This window comes from Vespula vulgaris, chromosome 11, assembly GCF_905475345.1.
Source record: "Vespula vulgaris chromosome 11, iyVesVulg1.1, whole genome shotgun sequence".
Taxonomy (NCBI): domain Eukaryota; kingdom Metazoa; phylum Arthropoda; class Insecta; order Hymenoptera; family Vespidae; genus Vespula; species Vespula vulgaris.
Window position 1 is genome coordinate 2377318 of NC_066596.1, and position 14842 is coordinate 2392159.

General features: G+C 33.5%; 2 protein-coding genes across 13 annotated transcripts in view; one reads left to right on the plus strand and one right to left on the minus strand.

The window, feature by feature from the left end:
• LOC127067664 (cytosolic carboxypeptidase 1-like) overlaps positions 1–14842 on the minus strand; it is a 67006-nt gene that overhangs the window by 13770 nt on the left and 38394 nt on the right. For 10 of the 12 annotated variants that reach the window (XM_051002878.1, XM_051002879.1, XM_051002876.1 and 7 more), the window contains 12 exons: positions 12793–12875; positions 11781–11892; positions 11453–11595; positions 11207–11351; positions 10984–11115; positions 10609–10752; positions 9881–10052; positions 9642–9708; positions 9382–9560; positions 8636–9263; positions 7677–8189; positions 7415–7593 (listed from right to left, as the gene is read on the minus strand). In XM_051002878.1, coding sequence (XP_050858835.1) covers positions 7415–7593; positions 7677–8189; positions 8636–9263; positions 9382–9560; positions 9642–9708; positions 9881–10052; positions 10609–10752; positions 10984–11115; positions 11207–11351; positions 11453–11595; positions 11781–11892; positions 12793–12875 — 2497 coding nt within the window. Of the gene's footprint in view, positions 1–5154; positions 5602–7414; positions 7594–7676; positions 8190–8635; positions 9264–9381; positions 9561–9641; positions 9709–9880; positions 10053–10608; positions 10753–10983; positions 11116–11206; positions 11352–11452; positions 11596–11780; positions 11893–12792; positions 12876–14842 lie in introns of those variants that run through there. The other 2 variants (XM_051002885.1, XM_051002886.1) reach the window with 2 other exon arrangements.
• Positions 365–5171, plus strand: LOC127067671 (C-type lectin 37Da). The gene is made up of 4 exons (XM_051002898.1): positions 365–521; positions 3062–3419; positions 3812–3974; positions 5027–5171. Exons 1-3 carry the CDS (start codon positions 476–478, stop codon positions 3969–3971), a joined length of 564 nt encoding a protein of 187 aa, XP_050858855.1. The 5' UTR covers positions 365–475; the 3' UTR covers positions 3972–3974; positions 5027–5171.

A 14842-nucleotide genomic window follows, 5' to 3' on the forward strand; every position in this document is an offset into this window, starting at 1 on the left:
TTCGCACTTGATAGACCATACATTGGGATCGTCATCGACGCAAAGTAAGGATCGATCCTTCGACGTCATCTTCATCTTCTCTTCGTCTGAGTTGTCCCTCTCCACTCGACAAACTCTTTCTATCTCTTTCTCTCTTTCTCTCTCTTTATCTCTTTATCTCTCTCTCTTTATCTCTCTCTCTCTCTCTCTCTCTCTCTCTCTCTCTCTGTCTCTCTGAAGCTATACTCTCCCCTCTCGTTTTCCAAACGATAGTTCGAGCGTCCCTTGGTGCCTTCGTCCGTCCTCCTCTAGGCTGCTGCTAGTGAATCATCTTCAACGACCCCCTCCTCTTGGATCCGGCCAGAAGACTCTTAAGGGGGCCCCCGACGCAGCGCGAGGCCAGTCCGAGAACGCGACCCTAACATTAACATCCGGTGTATTCCGACAGTCGGAAACGGAAACGACTGCTTGATCGTACGATTAGTCGCACGGCAACATGAAGATCGCTACGCTGCTTCTAGTTATCGTGGCCTTCGCTTCAGGTTAGTAGATACTATTTCTCTTTCTTTTCTGTCTTCGTTTTCCTTTTTCACTTCTTTTCTTTTTTCTTTCTTTTTCTTTTTTTCTCTCTCTTTTCTATCTCCTTCTTTTCTTTTTTCTTTCTTTCTTCTTGACAACATAATCCTCCCGTCATATCAAAACGTTCGTCTTTTCGATCGTTTTCTTCGATCGAAAGAAAAAAACAAGTTTTCTTTCTTTCTTTTTCTTTTTTTTTCATTTTATTATTCTTTTTTTTTGGTTTCGATATCACAATTTTTATCCGCCGACGACATTTTATGTTTTTTTTTCTTATCTCTCTGACGGACCCTTCTCGTTCTTTCGAAAGAAAAAAAAGAAAAATGAAAAAGAAAGAAGGGAAAGAAAGAAGAAGAAGAAAATAGATCGTTTTTTATACCAACGAACGAACGAACGAACGAACGAACGAACACACTTTTCTTTGTCGTGGGGTTACTTCTTTTTCTTTTTTCTTCGTTTCTTTTTTCTTTGCTATATATTCATTTGCTGTGACATTCGTTGTCGGAGTCTTTTACTTTCAGCGAAGGTAGATACTACCTCTCTCTCGTCACGGTTAAGTCGGATTAAAAATTCTCACGGCGTCGTACCACGAGCGTGACTTACTCGATGAATGAAGGGTATAGTTTAGTGAGACACAAGCCAACTCGTTCGCGAGTCTTCGCTTTTCACTGCCGGCAGACGTCTCAAGGTCTTCCGGTCGTTTACCATCACCTGCGTCGCCAGTTTTTCCACGATGCATCGACAATTTTTATTTCTACGCATGCCCTACGAACGGCTTCCAAGTTAATCTTGAGTCATGTGATTATTATTAGAAGCTATATATATATATATATATATATATATATATATATATATATATATATATATATATACACATACATATATAGAATTCTACCGAGAATATTTTCGAGTTCCTGAAGCTTTAACATATGCAAAATTTCATCTCCTCCTTTCATAAATATTCAAATATTTTCAAACGAAAGAAATTAGACGATCGATCATATTTGGATAGATTAGAAATAGAAGAGAAGTGTGATAGAGAGAGAGAAGGCGAAAGAGAATAAGAATAAGTTAGAAGCTGTTCTCATCTAGAAGCTGTTTAGAGTTCTATATACTAATAATTCATAAGTACAGTTAACCAAATAATCGTGTAAGTTCAATGAACTCTCACAAACACATCTGTGCGAATATCATTCTATTCACGAAAGATCTCTCTTTCTCTCTCTCTGTCTCTCTCTCTCTCTCTCTCTCGCTCTCTCTCGCTCTCTCTCTCTCTCTCTCTCTCTCTCTCTTTTTCTCTCTTTCTCTCTTTCTCCTCCTGTGGTTTCAATTAAATCAATCTCTTGGTGTTGATGAAGAATGCCCGTGTTTAAGATAATTAAGGTTCTTTGATGAAATAGCCCCAAAGGCAAATGAATAGTATACTACAAATAAGTTTTACATTTTTTTAAATCGTAAATCGAAATAAGATAAAAGAAGATTATCTCGACTGGATCTTTATTTGTATTATTAAAAAAAAAAAAAAGAAAGAAGAGAAGAGACTAAAAAGATCGTTTAAGTCGAAATTAAGAAAATATTTTTAAACTTTTAACATTTGTTCTATTATCTCAGGGCTTTGCAAAATAAAGAAAAAGTTTGTTACAAAAATTGTTTCATTCTGAATAGGACTTATCGAATGTTCGAACGATTAATTACAAGTTGAAAGTTCAAAGAACCGATCAAGCAATAAAAGTAAAGAATAATCGACACGTTGTGTGTACAAGTTGCATTCGAATGAATGTTCATTCTCGAATGTAACGGTTCGATGTGAAGAGAATCGTTCATCGACACGCTAAAATGGGACACCGGGTAGATTAGAATTCAACAGATGGTGTTTCTCCGTCTGGAGATGCCATTTGCGGTTCTGTCGGAAGTCCACGAAGGAAACGTGCTTCGATGAGATAATACGAAGGATTCAAAAGTTTCCATAGGTCGATCCTTTACCGGTTTTTTGATGATTTCATAATCGAGGCAATTTTTATATTCATACAATTACGATCTTATAATATTTCTTATATCGAATTATCATATCCATTAATGATTTATTATTTTATTATAATAAAAACATTTATATATTCGATATTATTATTATCATCGTGTTTTTATAATTGATGTATATCATCTCGATTGATTTGTTGTTTAGTTATACTGATCCAGATCAAATATAATTATTTGAAGAATTGCATTATTATTATTTTCTATTTTTATTTTTATTTTTATCAGTTGGACAGTTATTGTATACGATGATATGATTGGACACATTTTCTGTGACACAATTGTAATATATTAATCCTGATGATTAAAGCTATCATGTCACAAAATGTGTCATTCATAAGTGTCAATTACACGCTTAATCTAATTTCATGATCATTAGACACACATTGCCTTCGTGAACAAACATACATAAATGTATTCTGCGATTAACTCGTTACATTTACTTTCTTTTAACATTCGATAAAATTTACAGGTCAGAGGATTACGACAATTCAGCTCGATGGGGTCCAATATTTCGTATCAAGAATGAATCCATATAGTCCAGAACTGAATTATTTCCTAGCGTATCAATATTGTCGTTCTCTGGGTCTTCAACTGGCATCCTTCGAAACGAAGGAAAAATCAGACACTATGACCCAATATCTAAAGAACGCTGGTTATACCAAATACGACTTTTGGACGTCTGGTAATAAACTCGGCACGGATATGTTCCTATGGATGAGTACAGGACTACCCTTCAACACAACATTCGATTATATGCTAAAGAGACCTGGAAACAGACCTGCTGACGTTCCACCTGGCACCGAACCTCAAAGAGTTGCGCGTGAAAGGTAAGCCAAAAAATTGAAAAAGAAAAAGAGGATGACAAAAGAACAGAGATAATAAATTATTAAACAATTCTTTTCCTTCATTGAAGTTAAAATTCGTAATCAAAAATTGTGTAAAATACGACGAGGTCCTTTTATTCGAAAAAAATTTCAAAGATCGTATCGTCTTTATCATTTTGTTGATGATCGATAAAAAAGCTTCAGAGAATTTTGCATTTTGTTATTACATATAGAACCTCAAGGGATTATTTCAAAATTGTCGATGAGTTAAAGAAAGAAAGAAAAAAAAAAGAAGGAAAAGAAGATACAGGAAATATCTATCACAAATATATTCGATGAAAAATACAAATAGGATATCAAAAATATTTTTATCAATAATTTATTCTGTTTTCAAGTGGCGACAGTGGCAGTGCAGACGGTTGCGTCGCGATGATAGCACCAACGTTAGCATGGGAAGCTCAGGATTGTACCCTCGTTAAGGACTTTATCTGCGAGCAAACAAGATGCTACTACTATAACTACGGCAGCATTCCAGTCTCCGCGACTCAGGGGTAAGAGGTGAGATAATACTTGTCACAAAAAAATACACAAAATTGCCGAGAAAGAGAAAGAGAAAAAGAGAGAGAGAGAGAGAGAGAAAGAGAGACAGAAAAAAGATAAGAAAGAAAAAACCTGAGGATGCCAGCGTGTCTCTAAGGTGAATCCTGTTGGCTATACGGATATAAAGTATATGGAGAACCGATAAAATATGTAAATTAAACCTCCATGGATGTATAAGATCTTTTATATTTTCATATAGGATCGAATTGCAACGTTTTATCGGTAATCACGGTTATCACGGTTATCACTGATCCTATTTTATTTTATTATTTTCTTTTTTTTCTTTTTTTTCCTTACAAATTATAAAACGTTCTAAACGCTTATTATTATTATTACAGTAGTTAGCTGATAATCAAAAGGTTGCTGGTAATCTGGGATCCTCTGGTAACAAAACAAAGTATCTCCAGCTGATATAATTTTTAATAATTTCATGCGAACGTACACGCTTCCCTTTTTTTTTCTTCTTTTTTTTTCTATTAAGATCTCTCAAAAACATTGACCTTGGTTAAAAAAAAAAAAAAAAAAAAAGGAAAGAAAGAAAGAAGAAACAATCCCGAAGTGCGATACTTAGTAAGTGCTTTTCGTAACAACGCAAACATTCTCTCGCTTCTCGCTGCAAATACTCGACAAAGACACACAAATGACACTATCGACACACACGACAATGAAAAAGTTTCGATCCATTAATCAGTTTAATCCGACAAATGACAAATGGAAACTTATTAGTTGGATCCAGACTTTCGCTCTTTGCGTTTAGGAGCTTTTTTTTAATACGTTAAGGCAACTAACCAACTAATACGAGGATTAAATAATAATAGTAATAATAATCATAGAGATAGGAATAAAAAGAAAGAGAAAGAGCGAGACGTTGCTCGTGACGAGAATAAAAATGTTCAAATAATAATCCCTCTTCGTCTCTGGCAACGTCTTCGAGGGGATAGATCAATAGATTTGAAAGGAATGATAAAATAAATATGAGATATAAATTGATGGCGAGCTGAATTTTTCAGAAATCGCAGACCCTACATAACGACCACCTCGGCGCCGGCCAGCGACGACCAGATCGACGAGCACGTGGAGGAAGAAAATAAGGAAGAGAAAAAACATGATGAAGTTATCGAGGATAAGACAACGTCATCGTCGAACGAGGAAAAGGAAGAATCAGCGAATGAAGACGTACCCGAAGACCCGGTCGTTAGCAGGCTGATAACAACGGCCGCTTCCGTGTCTGGCAAGTTAGAAGAGAAAGATGATCAACAGGAAGAATCAACGGCATCATCGAGCTTAGGCAACATCGAACGTCGTAGACAAACCGATGCATTTGTCCTTGAGAATACAAGACCCGACGATATTCCGGACATCACGAGTCTCTTTACAGCTAGCAACGGTGATGGTCAGGTTGTTCGTCATCAAGCTAGAAAAGACAATTCTGCGAGTGTATTCGACGGTCTCGAGACTCGTGAAGTCCTTCGTACAGCATCTCGACCATCCACCTCGGATATGAAGATGGAACACAGGGATTCTCTCGATTATGACGTTCTCTCCGATGCCCCGGTTGATGTCCAAACCGATGTCCAAGCTGAAACTGAACCACCAAATAATGGTCTCGAGGATGCACATACCATTGGTCCTTACGACACTGTTCAAGACTACGTTAACGATCAACAGGACATCGGTGAATCAGCAATGATGAAGGATCAGGATGATGACAGTAGTACGATCCTGCCAGAGGCGGAACCGGCCTACAGGTACAACATCAAAGTGCGCACCAACGGCAAAGTATTAGACCCTCCGTCCAAGTAACGCTTTACTCTTTAGGCATCGACGCCTTCGTTAAACGCGTTCGTTCGTCTACTAAGAAGAAGAAGAAGAAGAAGGAGAAGAAGAAGATAAAGAAGATAAAGATTAAATGATGAAGAAGATCGACGACGAAGAAAAAGGATACGAAAAGTCTCACGAAAAGGGGATTGCTAGCGATCATTGAACAAGTTCTTCTAGTCCAAGAACACTTTGAACCTATCGACGATCTTATCTTAATCTCTTATCATCAAACACGAATCCATAATTATAGATATAACAAACAAAATCGCAAGCAATTTTTCCAACGTCGTAGGAACCTAACTTCTTCGCGTTTTCTTCGAACGTTATCTGTAATTCTATTTTTTAACACACGTTCATCGTCGCGTTTATCGAAAAAGAATAATAATAATAATTATTATAATAATAATAATAATATTAATAATATTAATAATAATAATGATAATAACGATAATGATAATGATAATGATAATAATAAGAAAAAAAAAGAAAGAAAAGAAAAAACACAGAGAAAAAAGAAAACGAGACACTCGTGAATCACCATAATCATCATCGCGTGGGTTCATCAATGGTACGAAACGTCACGGTCATTTTTCACGTATTGGTTCACGTTTTAAGATAAATATTTCACGCGCGAGAATGGACGTACTACAATGTGGATGTCCTTGGTTGGAGGAAAATAGAAACGTCTTTAGCATGGACACTAGATTTTATTCTTTTTTTTTCTTTTTTCACGTTTCACCGTTTACTCTCCGTTCGTACAATGTGTCCCTAGATTGGAAAAGTAAAGCAAAAAAAAAAAAAAAGGAAAAAGAGTAAAATTCTTTAAGATAATATTTTATGGTATCATTATTACAAAGACCAACCGAGCACCATTAAACTTCAACATGAATTTATATATTGTTCATGCGATAGAAGATTTAATAATGAAATCAATCTCTTTTCTTCTTCATTATTATTATTATTAATTTTTCCTCCAACCGACGATGCCAGAACGTTGATCGATGTCAGTACGTACTCTCATCGTAGCGTTAATTTTAATTGAATGATATTCGTGACGCCAACGGACATCATCATAACATCATTTCAATCACGTAATACCTATGTACGAAAGATCTCAGATAAAGAGATCAATACTCGCTCGTTATCATTTATTCACCGGTATGGGCATTCACTGGTATAGTTCGCTGACGTCACGTTTTATTCATTAAGATTAATCATCCCTTAGACTTAAATGAAAACGTTCGCGTTACGTCCACAAAACGAGGAGTTCAATGACCCCCGACGAACAAAGAAACCTTTTAATTTTCTTTGTTGGATAACAGGGATAACAGGAAACTCTTCCGTTATCTGGACGTACGACGATCTAGCCCTAAACGATCTAGCTCCCTCGATCCCTTCCTCTCTCCTTCCTTCTCCATTTTTTGAAAATCATTTTCACTAAGCTGCTAAACGATAAGTCACGCACTCACAATAATTTTATACAATACTACCGTACGGCAGCGTGAAAACGCTCACAACTTCTGTAATAAATATCGATAGTACTATAATTCTATTATTATTCGTGTCTTATCACTTACCATCCATTGACCACACCTTCTAGGTTCAACATCGGTACTATTTTGAACACATAATCGTCACGTAAGCTAGTAGCATAAGTTGAATTGCTTAGGAGGCTCTCCAACGTTCCATGCATTACCCAAGAAGCGTTGCTCTCACCTGGATGGACTCTGGACGTCAGGAAGATAACTTTTCTATTCTAAATATGTCCAAATGATAATAACTTAAAGTTTCTCGATGGAAATATTTAATTAGTTGTATGTAACAGGATATATAACTTACTTGTATAGGATTGTTCTTCGTGTCTGGCGAAGTTATAGTCAATAGTGGATTTTCATTGTTGTTTAACGACTCGCAAAGTGATTCGGCACGGAAGTAAACGTTAGAAGGTGATAGCTTTTTGGTCCATTTCCAAATATTTGTCATCAATTGACTATAGGTGTAAGGGAAGTGATATGCCAGATAACAAACGTCATAAGCATGAGGAAAGATGACAGTGAACGATGTCGTCAAATAATTCTTCCCTTTCGTTGGTCTCTGATAACAATTTCTATAATAACAAATATCTGTACCAGTTCTGACCCAACTTGGTCGACCCAATTGTGCCTCGGCTACACTGAATAAAATTGGCTTCATGCCGAAATTAAATTGAGAATTTGCTTTCTCGCAATTTACGATATTGAACGTGTAAGAAACGTTTGCTTCCATATTTGAAACTTCGAAGTAAAACCATTGGTGTCTAGAGGCACTGTTCACGTCTGGTGTTAAGATCAAGTCGTATTCTCTCAAGCCTATCTGCAAGAAAAGAGAAGAAATACAGAGAAACGATATGCGTTACAACGAATAAATATATCTTGGCTAAGTTGATATTTTGGTTATAAATTAGCATGTTCACTACTTAACATAGAGTTTTGTGAATCAATGAAACGTTTTAATAACGATCATTAATTTAAATAAAATATTAATGAAGATCAGTTTAGTTAACGTTTATTTTTAATTAACGAATCAATGTTTTAATAATTATCATCTTATTAATTTAGACAGAATATTAATGAAGATTATTTCAATTAACGATGAATAACGATACTTCGATTATATTTCTATTGATTTGTTAATGAATGACTATAGGCGATTCAGTTATACATATATATATGAGTGTGTGTGTGTGTGTGTGTGTGTGTTAACAATAATTATTTAACAGTGAACACGTCAATACAGTTAAACAAACACTCCGGCTATACCTTAATAGCTTTTCTAAGATTTCCACTTTCAAAACGAGACTCAAATTGCAATTGCTTCGTCTCCAAATTCCTTTTTCCAGTTCTCTTTTCGTCCCAATTGCAAAGTAACTTGCTTTCTGTAACTTTATCATTCGCCGACAAACACGTCGTTACATTGTCGAGATCATAAACAATCTCTTGAGTTGTCGTACTGGCATGAAGACCTCTTTCCACACAAGTTAACAATTTAGCACGACAAACTTTTCTATCCTTGTTGTTCAATGGTTCTGGTTTTCCTAAAGAATCACCGCCAACCAAATCGGGATAAGCAACCTTGACAAAATTGATAACACTTTTCACTTTGCTTGCTATCAGACAATAAGCGTGCCGATCAGTGGTAGTCGATGATATATCTTTCAATGTTTTCAAATCAGATTTTGTATTTTCTGATTTAATTTGGGATCTTAATGATCCGTTGGTATGAGTTTCTTTTGGAAAACTTTTCGACTTGGATATTTTCGAATAACGAGAGATCGTTCTATCATCGTCGATCGTTGAATTCGTTGAGTCTATAAACTTCTCTGATGATGATTTAATAAGACTGAGTTGTGACTGAAGATTACCTAGCTCTTTGAAGAAAACGTTATATCTAAAACGAAAATTCATAAGGTTGGACGATATTGAGATCTTATAAGAATAAAAACAATAAAAAGAGGGAAAGAGAGAAGAGAAAAATTATTTCAACGAGGGAAACCAATCAAATTTACCCAATCAAATCCTCTTCGGTTCTTTGAGACGTGAAAACTCCAGCAAAAAATTTACTCTCGTCTATCTCCTCGCTGGGATACAAATTCTTATCACTCGTCCTCCTCGAACTATGACTATCTTCGTCATCTCCTGAATCGAAATCACTGTATAATCTTCCAAGCGAGGCCACGCTGTTAGCCTTAAAAGAAATATTCAAATTGAAGAGATTCTGGACAAACTCTTCTTCACAATTTTATACGACTAACTAACTGCAACGTACTTGACTATCAAGGTCGCTGCCACTTTCAATGCTGTTAGCCCTGGCATTTGCTTCCGGCAGGACGAATCTGAATAAAATAAATAAATAAATAAATAAATGAATGGACGAACGAACGAATGAATAAAATTATCATTGTAATATTTGTCGTATTCTAAAATATAAACGATAATAAATGTTCTCATATATGTTAATTAAAAATAGACAGATCAAATCTAGGAAACCTTGAAAGTATCGTTCACCTTGCAGGAGACATTTCGGGTACAGGCAACTCCTTCTTTTCCAGACATTGATTGATTATACCACATATACGTGACAATAAACAGTCGTAGGCTTTTTCCTCCGGGCAGTTTGTACAAAACCGGTACAGTAGCTGTAGACCATTGTTCGACTTAATAGCCTTCCTTCCAGACTCTAAAAGTGGGAAGAAGAAATATCTTTTAAACGATTCCGAGTTATCCGAGGAGTCTTTCTTCGAGAGGAAGGAAAATACATCTTCGAGACATGCACTTAACTGAGAAATCTTTTTCTTTACACTATTCATAAATGTTAAACTACTCGAACGTTACTACACAAAAATTATCTTAAGAAATACGATTTTTCTTTCCCCTCCTTTTCTTTTCTTTTTTCTTCTTCTTTTTGTTTTTTTCTTTCTTTCTTTCTTTCCTTTCCTTTTCATTTCCTTTCCTCTTGGCGTTTTCAAGTATTCCTTCGAGTTCGAGCTCGTAAAAAAGCGGAATACAAAATCCGAAGAATTCAAAAACGAAGGATATAAATAAAGATGTTGTGTTAAAAGGAAATGGTGAAATGACTTATAATTAATTCGTATGAAACGTTCACTGATTGTCAGATCAAACGTTCGACCAGACACGGTCGATGTAACTCGTTATAAGCACCTGTCAGCCTTTTTTCGCTTCTCTTAGAATTTTTCTGGATACTACGCGGTTTGCTTTCGTAAAAGGAACTTTACTTATTACGCAAAGATGCTGTAGCGTGTTCAGAACGTAGTTGGATATCTTCAGTCTCAATTGTCCGTCGAATCTCTCCCATCTCTCGAAAGTTCGCATCAGTTGTTGAACCATCCCGGCCTTAACAAATTTCGTGCAGCATAATTCTGAGAAAGAAAAGAAAAGAAAAAAAGAAGATAGATGATAGATCGGCAATTATTAGCGATTAAATAATCGAAATAAAAAAAAAAGAAATAATTATTAATAAGTGTTAATATAGCAATAAATATTATTAATAATTATTAATAATAATATTATTTATAATAAATGTGTTGTTCTAATATTTCTTATCATATAATATCATTGGATAGGAATAAAATAATAAAGAATATACTTACTGCTCATCGTAAAATATTTCAAACATTCGACCAACGCTTTTAATTTTATATGAGGTACGTGACCAATGCAAATGAAAGTCTTTTCTAATGTATTGGCAATACCATCTTTGATAAGAATTTGTTGAGAGAATGCTATGAAAAAGAAAAATATATATACATCCAGCAAATAAATGATTCAATCTTAAGTTCGATATCGTAATATTAAACTTATAATGATACTTACAATTTTTTGCAAAAACTTTGATTATCAGCAGCAATGGAAGAATTATTTTACCATTGTTGTAATGTTGTTGAAGTAGCGTATGAAATATTTTGACATAATTTGAATTCTTTACTTTCGTTACAAATTTCTGATCCCTTTGACAAATCTATCAAAAAATTTTTAAATAAACAATATATCATTTCTATTTGTATTATTTATTATTATTACTATTATTATTATTATGATTCTTATTATATACACTTTTACCTGTCCCAAAATCCAAAGAACTTCTTGTACAAGGACTTCCGAAGAAATACTATCCATATGCTGCAAATTCATTAAAAGTTTAACTAGGACTTGCGTGATCCCGGAGTTGATCAGTTGAATGACCGCCATTCGGTTACTGTTTCCTAATAAAAAAAAAAAGAAAACGAAATGATAGAGTTCATTCTTATCTCAAACTTACTTGTTTAAACGTTTCTGTTCGACAAAGTTATTAAGAGATAAGTATTATAACGAAATACATGTAGATGGAGATAATATAAAGGATATTAACTAGATCGATGATAACGATGAATTTATAAGTTAATATTACTTGTTGCATTTTTGTTCTTGCTTCCTTTTGATTTGCCCTTTGTAATTTTTGGTGATATACATTCGTGTAATATACCAGCTATACTACAATTCAACATGTAATCCTTGGAATTCTGTAAAAAAAATAAAAATAAAAAGAATTATTCTTTTTAATAATTTCTTCCTTTTTTAAAAGAAACAAAATCGAAGATTATTATCTTTGTTGTTGTTGCTGTTATTGTTATTTATAGAAAAATAGAATTATTTATAGAAAAATGCTTTTATTCGTAATATTATAATTAATATTATTCCACGATCTTTATGTCATTTTCTTTTTTATTTTTAAATCATTCAATTTGATTTAAAACTTGACGTATTTTAAATAACGAAAAAGATTTCGATCGTCACGCAATTAAAACTCATAGTTCGTTTGTGCAACACTCAGGAGAAATAAGAACGAACGGGTTTCTAGTTTAGTAATCCTTTCCGAGATAGATTGACAAGAGTGCATAACTAGTTAATGTGACTTTGTCACGCTACTATTTCGTGTACGAAACTCGAATACTTTCGTAGTTATCAGAAACGCCTAATCAAGTCCACATGGTGTGGAGTACTAACCAACGAACACGTTTCGCTTGATTCGTTTCGTGACTTTTTTCATTGGATCGTTTGCTAAAAATACATCCTTGATGATTTTTAAAGTATACATATTAAAAAATTCATATTATACTTATCATATCATAGCATATTAAAACTAACTAATAAAATACATTTATTGTATGAGAAGGAAATTATATAAAATTAAATAATATTTTCATAATTCATTCTACAGAGAACAAAATAAATAAATAATGTATGTAATATTATTATTAAAGATCATTTCTGTATGCATTAGTATAAATTGAAACCATGTTGAATGCAAAATACAAAAGTCACAAGTGTATGTATTCATATATATATAAAGAAGAATTATCTTTACCCGCAGAACTATGTCATAAAATATTTATAAAGTATTCTTTCGAGATAAAGTTTACCTCAAGAGTGGTAATAAAAATCTCCATAGCACCAGAATTCTTACACCATAACTTCTCCAAAGTACGTTCACGAACTCGTCGGTCTGAAAAAAAAAAAAGCAAAAAGTTTCATTGACAAGATCGTATACATATGTATGTGTATGTATCATCGTTGAATTGAATATTAAATAAAACAATAAATAAAATTTACAATAATTATATCATAAAAATAATTATAAATAGAGAAAGAGAGATATCAATTAATACACATATTGATATAAAAATTGTTTTAATTACTCTACCATCCTTATATTATATAAATATATATATATATATATATATATATATATATATATATATATATATTTCTTTTTTTGCAACAAAGAAAACATACATTTTCTTGGCAAACATAGATGAATGACCAAATGAACAGCTGTGAACAAAGATGCTACAAGTATGACGAGATAACGAACATACTGTTCACGTGTTCATGGTTAAGATGGTGTAATCCAACTTTCAGACTTGACACTAAGCCAATTCGGATCAATGCCATGAGCACAGCTACGTGAAAAAATATATGTAACCCATAGGTTCGAATTATCATTCGAAAGTTATTGCCAATCTAACGTCAACAATGATTTAAATTATTATTTGATATATTTCTAACAAGACCTTTCTATTCGGTTTAAGTTAATTTATTTGCCAACTCGAAAGCACCTAAAAGACAATGTAAACTTTTGTAATAATAGGATATAGAAATATATTATTTGAAAACGATAAAATGAATTAGAGAATAATTCCTATCAGAAACGAAATTGATGAAACTCGTTCGAGTGCATCGACATTCTTCTGGTTGAATGCAGTTCAATTAGGTACGGAATGAGATAAAACGTTCTTATCACATTGGCCCAATTTCAATAGCTATCGATTTTATCATTCCAGTATGTATTGTCTGGATATCATTCGTTAGTTGGATAACAGCCAACTAATAATATGTCAGACCGTGTGACGAAAGTTTTTACGTAATATTTTTTATTAATCATTTATACGAATTTTCAGAAATAACGAGATCGTTCACGTCCAGGTGTTTGTGTCTCATAAGTACACATCTGTTCGAGAAATATCACAGTCAAACTGAAACACGATTTAATCTGATATTTAGAGTTGCTCGTTTTATTATTTCTCTTTTTTTTTATCTTCTTTTTTTTCGCAAAAACATCGATTCGAATCAATTACCGATGAAAAATGAGAGACACGTGCATCTGAAAGTCTCTTTTTCAATTCTTTTTTTCCTTTTATTTTTTTTTTTATCTTTTTATTTTTTTTTTTTTTCATAGATCGTATCGAAATTTGAAAAACTTCGATGTCGTTCGAAAAATAACATTTACGTAGTCACGATCTAATTCTATATAAATCGGGTTATCTCTAAAAGTAGGTTTCAAAAGAAGAACTTGAACGAGCGCATAAAGTCCAAGTTATATATCTCTTAAGCGACCCGGATTTTCATTTCACAATTTTGCGAGTTATAAGTTGCGATATACAATGACACATAAAACTGTTTTTACCTTCTATTACTTAGCACACGTAGAAGATAACTCTTAATAACACACAATTTAATTTCATAGTTAAGAATGCACGTATAGTGTGGATAATAATTAGAATTTAGTATTTATATCTTACCTAAGAGATCTACAGACCCGAGAAACACTAGGAAGTAATGTTACTATTGTGCAAAAGAAAGATATTAGTCTTCTGATAAAGTTTGTTTTAAAGCCAAAATACCTCTTAACGTATCTTATACTCGAATTTCTACTTCGTTTTAATATCTAAACGTTTGATCGATCTACCGTACTGGTACTTTGATCTTTTCTCGTTGATCAATTAACGTGATATCGTTCTGAAAATAAACCTTACTAGTTTCCCTACCTGTTCTGAGATTCCGGATAAGGGTAAAGTGTTAAGGGTAAATTTTCATTGAAAATAAGAGGAACAATGTATTTCTAAATTCATTCGTAGGTGAGTTTGTTTTCTTTTTTAAATAAATTCTTATATCCTGATTTATTTAATTTAT

Coding starts and splice junctions, on each gene's coding strand:
- LOC127067671 (XM_051002898.1), top strand. CDS start 476: ATGAAGATCGCTACGCTGCTTCTAGTTATCGTGGCCTTCGCTTCAG. Junction 522..3,061: donor TATCGTGGCCTTCGCTTCAG/GTTAGTAGATAC, acceptor TAAAATTTACAG/GTCAGAGGATTACGACAATT. Junction 3,420..3,811: donor CAAAGAGTTGCGCGTGAAAG/GTAAGCCAAAAA, acceptor TCTGTTTTCAAG/TGGCGACAGTGGCAGTGCAG.